The following is a 10,270-nucleotide window of genomic DNA, read 5'->3' on the forward strand; positions in this document are numbered from 1 at the left end:
TCCCTCTCCCCCTCCATTAAAACACAAACGTGTAATAAAATGCCGAATGATTAAATATCCGAACCTTGTGAAGAGCTGCAGAGGCATCTAAAAGTTCTTCCACCAGGTCTTCCCGGCCTGCTGTGAGGCTCCAAAGACGCCTTCTGCTCTTCCCGCTCTGCTTCCCTGGCTTCTTCGGCATCTTCCCGCCCTGCTGTGAGGCTCCTTCCACTCTGCCAACTGGCTTCTTCGACCGGGACTTCCCACTGCTAGGACGATGTGTGGGCCGCACAGCACAGGTGCGACTACAATCTGGTAACTAAACCTGGTAACCCAGCTTGGCATCTAGGAGCACTGTAGAAGTCGAGGAAGTGATATCTTCTCAGGGAACATGGCTCCACATTTAAGGTATTCATAGTCGGACTACAGAAGGGCAGGCTTGACAGACCAAACTTTCTTGTATGGCAGCGGTAGACAGGAGTCCAAAGTTCCTATTTCATATTTAGAAAGCAGCTTGATCTAAGGGCTTCAGCTGAAAGAGTTTAAATTATGAGGGCAGGTTGCATAGACTAGGCTTGTATTCCCTTGAGTGTAGAAGATTGAGGGGTGATCTATTTGAGGTGTTTAAGATGATTAAAGGATTTGATAGGGTAGAGAGAGAAAAATGATTTCCTCTGGTGGAGGGAGACCAGAGCAAGGGGACATAATCTTAAAATTGAGCTAAGCCATTCAGGGGGTGATGTGAGGAAGCACTTCTTCACACAAAGGATAGTGGAAATCTGGAACTCTCTCCCCCAAAAAGCTGTTGAGGCTGAGGGTCAATTGAAAATTTCAAAACCAAGATTGATAGATTTTTGTTAGGCAAGGGTATTAAGGGATATGGAACCAAGGCGCGTAGATGAAGTTAAGATACAGATCAGCTGTGATCTAATTGAGTGGCAGAACAGGCTCAAGGGGCTGAATGGCCTACTCCTCTTCCTATCTAAAATGGAGACTGAGTAATAAAATGGACAATCAGTCTGCATCAAAACTGATAGCTTTGAGCCCTCCGATGGCAGGGGAAGCAGTCTGCAGGGATAATGTGAACAGTGTGACAGATGTAGACAGTCGAGTACTCTGATTACCAATAGAAGATTGCGAATGCTGGAATCTGGAGGGAAAAAAAAAGCAAAATTCTGCAAATACACAGCAGGTCAGTCTGTGCACTTGTTCTAATGAAGGTTACACACTTGGAACACCATTACCTGTCTTTTCTCTGTGCAGATGCTGTGTATTCCCAGCTTTTACTGTTTTTATATCAAGTCATAAGAAAAATCCATTGTAAGCTGCAAAAATCCAGTCTACCTCAAAGTTTTAAGACTTAACATCTGTTGTGTTTACTTCAAACAAAATGGCTGCAACACGGAAGAAACCCCCACAGCATAAAACTGCAGCGTGACTGCTGGTGTTCAGTTTTTCTGTAAATGTAAAGAACACCATGGGCAAACTCGAACTCACTTCATCTACGTGCATCATTTTATCTAGAAGAAATACGAAAGAGACTTGGATGAAGGAACAGAGTGTATTGTGGCCAAATTTGCCGATGATACAAAGATAGGTGGAAAAGCAAGTTGCGAGGAGGACACAAAGTGTCTGCAAAGGGATATTGACAGGTTAAGCGAGTGGGCAAAAATTTGGCAGATGGAATATAATGTGGGAAAATGTGAAGTCATCCACTTTGGGAGGAAAAATAAAAAAGCAAAATATTATTTGAATGGAGAAGTACTACAAAATGCTGCGGTACAGAGGGATCTGGGTGCCCTCGTACATGAAACACAAAAAGTCAACATACAGGTGCAGCAGATAATCCGGAAGGCAAACGGAATATTGGCCTTTATTTCTAGGGGGATGAGTATAAAAGCAGGGAAGTCATGCTACAACTGTACAGGGTGCTGGTGAGGCCACACATGGAGTACTGTGTACAGGAGTTCTGGTGCCCTTATTTAAGGAAGGATATATTTGCATTGGAGGCAGTTCAGAGAAGGTTCACTAGGTTGGTTCTGGGTATGGAAGGGTTGTCTTATGAGGAAAGATTGAAGAGGTTGGGTCTATACTCATTGGAGTTTAGAAGAATGAGAAATCTTATTGAAACATGCAAGATTCTGAGGGGACTCGATAGGGTAGATGCTTAGAGGACGTTACCCCTCATGGGGGAATCTAAAACTAGGGGGCATAGTCTCAGAATAAGGGGTCGCCCGTTTAAGACAGAAATGAGGAGGGATTTCTTCTCCCAGAGGGTCGTGAATCTTTGGAATTCTTTACTGTAAAAAGCTGTGGAGGCTGAGTCATTGAATACATTCAAGGCTGAGTTAGACAAATTTTTGATCAGTAAGGGAGTCAAAGGATATGGTGAACAGGCGGGAAAGTGGAGTTGAGATTAAAAATCAGATCAACCATGATCTCATTAAATGGCCTACTCCTGCTCCTAGCTCTTATGATCTTACAAACCACATCCGTCTGGCCAAAGAATCTATTGCTTGTAAGGCTCCAAAAAGCTGTTCTGAAATGGATGCATTAAATCGATTCTGGTTCCTTTGTATTTTAGTTGTTGTGCTGTTTCGTACTTTTTTTTCCCCTGCAGATTATTTCATGGGTAAATAAATTTGTGATTGGCATCCTGCATAATCCCCTGACAGTGGTTTACTGCAATTAGATGTTAACCGTTATGTCTGGGCATTAGGGTTACCAACTCTCCAGGATTGTCCTAGAGTCTCCAGGAATTGAAGATTAATCTCCAGGACACTGCTGGAAGCCAAACACAGGAGAAAAATCATAAGAGCATTAAAAGTGTTTTTTTTTCATTTTCTTTGAACTTTTATTTATTAGTTATAAAAATATCAGAGATGGGAAAAAGGCTGTTTGACTGACAGTCAAGAATCATTCAATTGGATAACAAAGAGTCTTCGCTTTCCAGTTGGCCATGGGAAAGCGGTGCGGCACGGGGATGGACGTGTTGGGCAACCAATGGGGGGAGCGGAGCAGTTGGAGGCAGGTCACGTGAGGAGATCTCCAGGAATACGCAAGACCAGAGTTGGCAACCCTCTGGGCATTCTAACCCATACATAGCAGTGAAAGACAGGTTCCAGTTCATAGGGATCCAGTCTGTTTATGGAAACTTGTTTAGCTGTGAACACATTGGCAAAAAGCCCAAATTGTAACAATGGGTGCCTTAGGCAAACAGCTCTTAAAGAAACACCCATGTCGAACAAAACCAATAGGATATTTTTTAAATGATCACTGTTAGCCTGTTTTAATTACTTAACGTTTATTTTGAAGTCTGGTGATTTCTTTTAAATCATGCTGCAGACTCAGCAATCTGCAGCACTTCAGAATTTTCTTGTCTTGTGAAATTAAATAGCATTTTTTACAATCTACATACAGAAAAAAATGAATGTGCAGAATCAACCTTATATTTGCAGTACAGCTAACAAATAGGTCATCTTTATCAGATAGCATTTATCAGAACATCTTGGTTAGAGGATAGTTAGTGCATAATAATGAATAGAATCCACAACTGATTCACACAAATTATCTGCCTTGGATGTATTCTAATCAGATTGTTTACAGATTATTATGGGCATCAGTATGCACATGTAGATAATCACATACTAACACCATGGTTATAATCCTGTCAGACAGAATTGAATTGTATAAATTAGGTTAAACTGATCTGACCTTTTAAACTTTGACTACCTCTGGGGTAAAGCCCTGTTTTCTCTCAAAACTTCTACATCTGGAGAGTAATTAGGTTATGGAGACAACTCATCCAATGACCAGACAGCTAAAAACATCAGCTAGTGTGACACTTATGTCAAAAAAAAAAGCACCAGATTCAATCCCTGCTTTGAATTAGCTGATCTCAGGTACAATGTTACAATTGGTCTAAGCATCTGCAATAGTGATTCAGTGGGGCTGGAATACAAAGGAGTAGGAGTTATGCTGGTTATATAAAGCTCTGGTTAGAATGCCCTCTGGAATACTGCGTTCAGTTCTGGGCACCGCACCTCAGGAAGGATATATTGGCCTTGGACAGGTTGCAGTGCAGATTCGCCAGAGAGATACCTAGGCTAAAAGGGTTACATTATGAGGTCAGATTGCATAGACTAGGCTTAAATCCCCCGTGAGTATAGGTGGTGATCTAATTGAGGTGTTTAGATGATTAAAGGATTTGATAGAGAGAAACTATTTCCTCAGGCGGGGGAAGTCCAGACCAAGAAGGAATAACCTTAAAATTAGAGCCAGGCCATTCAGGCAGGATTGAAATGATTCCACAAAGGCTAGTGGAAATCTGGAACTCTCTCCCTCAAAAGGCTGTTGGACGCTGGGACAACTTACATTTTCAAGACTGAGATTAATAGATTTGTTAGGTAAGAGTATCAAGGGATATGAAACAAAGGCAGGTAAATGGAGATGATCCATGATCTAATTGAATGGCAGAACAGGCTCGAGGGGCCGAATGGCCCACTGCTGTTCCTATGATCCTTGGTGCAAGGGGAACATGTGAGCAATGTTTACTTGGAGCCACAATTTTCAAAAAAAGAGGGAACAGGGAAAAATGTGGGTGGTGGGGGAAGTCTATGGCAGTGAAATTGAGCCATAGAGCGACACATGGACCAGGTTTAATAGGATAAAGGCTATACCCTTGTCTGTATTTTATATGATGTGGAGATGCCGGTGATGGACTGGGGTGGACAAATGTAAGGAATCTTACAACACCAGGTTATAGTCCAACAGTTTTATTTGAAAATCACAAGCTTTCGGAGGCTTTCTCCTTCGGCAGGTGAGTGTGGGATTCCATGAAGGTTACCGCAGATGCAGATATAGTCAGAGAACAATGCCTGGTGATTACAGATAATCTTTCCAACTGCCTGTTGTCTAGGCAATCAGACAGAGACATTACATACAGGACTACTGAATATACAAACGGTCCGAACCCAAAGACAGAGAGAAAAAGAGAAACATCCGAAAGGAAGAGAAAGAGAATGACCAGTTGTATTAAAAACAGATAACTTTTTTTTCCACTGGTGGGGTTACGTGTAGCATGACATGAACCCAAGATCCCGGTTGAGGCCGTCCTCATGGGTGCGGAACTTGGCTGTCAATTTCTGCTCGACGATTTTGCATTGTCGTGTGTCTCGAAGGCCGCCTTGGAGAACGCTTACCCGAAGATCGATGGCTGAATGTCCTTGACTGCTGAAGTGTTCCCCGACTGGGAGGGAACCCTCTTGTCTGGCGATTGTTGCGCGGTGTCCGTTCATCCGTTGTCGCAGCGTCTGCATGGTCTCGCCAATGTACCATGCTCCGGGGCATCCTTTCCTGCAACGTATGAGGTAGACAACGTCGGCCGAGTCACAGGAGTATGAACCATGTACCTGGTGGGTGGTGTCCTCTCGTGTGATGGTGGTATCTGTGTCGATGATCTGGCATGCCTTGCAGAGGTTGCCGTGGCAGGGTTGTGTGGTGTCGTGGACGCTGTTCTCCTGAAAGCTGGGTAATTTGCTGCGAACGATGGTCTGTTTGAGGTTGGGTGGCTGTTTGAAGGCGAGTAGTGGAGGCGTGGGGATGGCCTTACCGAGGTGTTCGTCGTCATCGATGACATGTTGAAGGCTGTGGAGAACATGGCGTAGTTTCTCCGCTCCGGGGAGGTACTGGACGCCGAGGGGTACTCTGTTGGTTGTGTCCCGTGTTTGTCTTCTGAGGAGGTCTATGCGATTTTTCGCTGCGGCCCGTCGATTGACGAGTCGAGAGTCATATCCCGTTCTTACGAGGGCGTCTTTCAGCGTCTGTAGGTGTCCATCGCGTTCCTCCCCATCTGAGCAGATCCTGTGTATTCGCAGGGCCTGTCCATAGGGGATGGCCTCTTTGACGTGGTTAGGGTGGAAGCTAGAAAAGTGGAGCATCGAGAGGTTGTCCGTGGGCTTGCTCACCTGACGAAGGAGAAAGCCTCCGAAAGCTTGTGATTTTCAAATAAAACTGTTGGACTATAACCTGGTGTTGTAAGATTCCTTGTATTTTATATGCTATTCAATTTTATGCATTTTTCCTCTCCCCCTTGCTTTTTCTGTTTGTCCTATACCACAGAGCAACCATGTCACTAGCACTGCAGGTTAATGTACTGCTGCACAGTGGTGTTGCTTATGCCAAGTGTTCAGAGGTGCTGCTGTTGCTTCTTGTAGTCTCCCACCTCATGTACAAAGGTCAGACCTAGACACTTAACTGAGGATTATAGTCACTGTACAGTCTAACAAAATATCCCCAACCACTGAAGAGGTCTTAGCTCTTCTGCATCATGTGATACTAGTGCATGACCCTGTAACTTAAAAATCCAAGATGATTTCATACATCATGCAGGAAGGTACTGCTAAAAGCCCCAGCTGCAGCTGGTTAAAGTTCACAGTGCAGACAGAAGCCACTGGGGACTTGAGCAGTTACATGAAATTAAGAGTCATCTAACCAGTGCTGATTAACTTTCCATATGGTAAAAACACCCAGGAGTCTCCACTATTGACAGCAAGGAAAGCAACTGATTTATTAACCCCAGGATGGATACTTTGGAGTGTAGCATTGTCAATGTGTTAGGGTCACCTCATCCACTAATTGCATCCATTTGTGATTCTCCCAGTTGACTTGAATGCTCGACTCCTACTAAAGGCTTTGCTCCTATCGAAGGAGGCCCAAATACAAAATCACTTCATATTCCAGGCTGTTGTGTTTGTGTGCCTGTGCATATTCAGCAGTACTACATTCTTGCACAACTCAAGTTAGAACATGAGAAATAGGATCAGGAGTAGGCCATAAGGCCCCTCGAGCTTGCTCCGCTACTCAATAAGATCATGGCTGATCTGTGACTCAACTCCACTTTCCCCATCTCCCTTTTGAAGACCAAAAATCAATCAATCTCAGCCTTGAATATATTCAACGACTGAGCATCCACAGCCCTGTGGGGAACAGAATTCCAAAGATTCACAACCCCGAGTGAAGAAATTCCTCCTCATCTCAGTCCTAAATGGCTGACCCCTTATCCTTAAACTGCCCCCTAGTTCTACTCTCCAGTCAGGGGAAACAGCCTCAGCATCTACCCTGAGATCACCCCTCATTCTTCTAAACAATCTCTTCATTAGGACAATCCTAATCTCAGGAATCAATCGAGTGAACCTTTGTTGCACTGTCTCTAAGGCAAGTATGTCCTTCCTTAGATATTTTATCAAGTTATCAGATAGTGATATCCAACTGAAAACTTATTGAAGTGAGCAGAACATAGTGCTGTGCATGTGTTGCTTTGTTAGAGAAAAAAAGGCCACAGACAATGGCCAAGTCTGATAGTGTATGTGGAGGATGTAGTGAGAGGTAGAAAAGAAGCAGCACAACAATGCACAGAATTCTTAAATTGAATTCAGGAGAACTTTTTTAGCCAGTACATAGCAAGCCCAACAAGGGTGGGGGAGGAAGTGTCAGTTCTGGATTTAGTTTTAGAGAATGAAGCTGGGCAGGTGGAAGGAGCATTTTGCTGGTAGTGATCAGAATTCAGTTAGATTTATCAGTTATGGAAAAGGACAAAGATCGAACAGGAGTAAAAGTTCCAAATTGGGGAAAGGCCAATTTTACTAAGTGATTTAGCAAAAGTGGACTGGAAACAGCTACTTGGAGGTAAATCAGTGTCAGAGCAGTGGGAGGCATTCAAGGGGTTCAGAGCAAACATGTTGAAGGAAAAAAAGGGTGGGACTGCCAAATCTAGAGCCCCCTGGACAACAAGGAGCATACAAAGTAAGGCAAAAAAAGGAAGTTTGTCAGACACCAAGAGCTCAATACTGCAGAAAGCCTGGAGGAGTATAGAAAGTGCAGGGGTGAAATTAAAAAGGAAATTAGGAAAGCAAAGGGGAGGGCATGAAAAAGTAACAAGTAATATTAAGGAAAACCCAAAAATGTTTTATAAATACATAAAGAGCAGAGGATAACTAAAGAGTAGGGGCTATTAGAGACCAAAAAAGGTAACCTATATGTGGAGGCAGAAGATGTGGGTATGGTTCTTAAATGAATACTTTGCATCTGCCTGCACCAAAGAGGGGGACCGATGCAGAGATTGTAGTTAAGGAGGAGGAGGGTGAAATATTGGATGGGATAAAAAGTGAGGGAAGTATTAAGGGGTTTAGCATCTTTGAAAGTAGATAAAATCACCAGGCCTGGATGAAATGTATCCCAGATGGCTAAGAGAAGCAAGGGAGGAAATAGGGGAGGCTCTGATCATTTTCCAACCCTCCCTGGCTGCAGGATTGGAGGACTGCTAATGTACTGTTGTTTAAAAAAAGGGAGAAAGAGATAGACCGAGTAATTATAGGCCAGTCTAACCTTGGAGGTGGGCAAATTACTGGAATTGATTGAGGGACAGCATAACTTGTACTTTTCTAAGTGGCAATTTAATAAAGGACAGTCAGCATAGATTTGTTAAGTGAAGGTCATGTCTCACTAATTTGATTGAATTTGAGGCAGTAACAAGGTGGGTCGATGAGTAATGCATTTGATGTAGTGTACATGGATTTTAGCAAGGCTTTTGACAAGGTCCCACAAGGCAGACTGGTCAAAAAAAGTAAAGGCCCATGGGATCCAAAACTGGCTCAGTGGCAGGAAGCAAAAGGGTGATGATTGACAGTGTTTGTGACTGGAAGGCTGTTTCCAGTGGGGTCCCACAAGGGTCAATATTAGGTCCCTTGCTTTTTGTCGTATATATTAATGATTTGGACTTCAATATGGGGGCTTGATCAAGAAGTTTGCAGATGATACAAACACTGGCCATGTAGTGAGTGAGGAAAGCTGTAGACTGCAAGATGATATCAATGGACTGGTCAGGTGGGCAGAACAGTGGCAAATGGAATTCAATCCAGAGAAGTGTGAGGAAATGCATTTGGGGAGGGCAAGCAAGGCAAGGGAATACACAATAAATGGGAAAACAGAGGTGTAGAGGAAGTGAGGGACCTTGGAGTGCTTGTACACAGATCCCTGAAGATAGGTAAGGTGCTTAAAAAGGCATATGGGATACTTTCATTTATTAGCCAAGGAATGAAAGAGCAGGGAGGTTATGCTAGAACTGTATAAAACATTGGTTAGGCCACAGCTTGAGTACTGCTTACAATTCTGATCGCATTACAGGAAAAATGTGATCGTACTAGAGCATGTTCAGCAGAGATTTACAAGGATGTTGTCAGGGATGAAGAATTTTGGCTATGAGAAAAGATTGGATAGGCTGGGGTTGTTTTCTTTGGAACAAAGGAGGCAACAGTGATGTAATTAAAAAAAGGTATATAAAATTATGACTGGATTAGATAGAAAGGACCTATTTCCCTTAGCAGAGGGGGCAGTAATTGGTAGAAGGATTAGAGGGGAGCTGTGGAGAATTTTTTTTTCCCACCCAGAGGGTGGTGGGGGGTCTGGAACTCACTGCTTGAAACCCTCAACTCATTTTAAAAAGTACTTGGATGTGCACTTGAAGTGCCATAACCTACAGGGCTACGGACCAAGTGCTGGAAAGTGGGATTAAGCTGGGTAGCTTTTTTTCTGGCTGGTACGGACATGATGGGCCACATGGTCTCCTTCTGTGCCATAACTTTATGATTCTAACAGCATGCTTTTTAATTCCTGGGATGGATGTTCTGGAAAGCAGAGATTTAACAATGTGCAAGATTGTAAATACAATATAAGCTAGAGTTAAAATGAGTTATCCTGTTGCATGCCTGCTAGCTGCCAGCTCGCAGCACTGGTGACAATCAGCTGGGAATAGGATCAGTCTGCCTGCTCTCAGATTCAGTGCTAATAATGGAGGGTAAATCAACTGGGCAGGAAAAATACTGGGATACAAAATCCTCACCAAGAGAAATGCACCATGCCAGTAAACCCAATGAGACAGATTTTTTATTTTCAAGGCTTAAGAAAAAAAAGCTCTACTTATAATGAAATGAACAAACTCTCACTTCCTTTTGTTTCTCAATCTTTTATATTGTCTATAGCCACCTAACATTCCCTGGCCTAAGGTGGCAGGCTTCTGTAATCAACTGTGGAGGAATACAAGCTCATCTCAATTAACTCCTGTCCAGTCACCTCCACCCTCTTGGTGGGGGGGGGAATATAAACTGCTAGCCTACATTAAAAAGATTTTATCACAAGCTGAATTCTTGACCAGGCAACGCTTACACAGTGGTGTAGAAAAAAAAACTTAGTGAATGTTGCATCTGACCTTGCATTTAATATTGATCTCAGGTTT

General features: G+C 43.3%; 1 protein-coding gene across 1 annotated transcript in view; it reads right to left on the reverse strand.

The window, feature by feature from the left end:
• LOC137323443 (tubulin alpha-1 chain-like) overlaps positions 1-181 on the reverse strand; it is a 53,543-nt gene extending 53,362 nt beyond the window's left edge. Inside the window, exon 1 of the mRNA XM_067986916.1 lies at positions 65-181. Within this exon, the coding sequence (XP_067843017.1) occupies positions 65-181 (117 nt within the window). The remainder of the gene's footprint in view (positions 1-64) is intronic.
• Between the last annotated feature and the right edge of the window lie 10,089 nt (positions 182-10,270).

The sequence above is a fragment of the Heptranchias perlo genome, chromosome 7 (genome assembly GCF_035084215.1).
Source record: "Heptranchias perlo isolate sHepPer1 chromosome 7, sHepPer1.hap1, whole genome shotgun sequence".
NCBI classification, from domain to species: Eukaryota; Metazoa; Chordata; class Chondrichthyes; order Hexanchiformes; family Hexanchidae; genus Heptranchias; species Heptranchias perlo.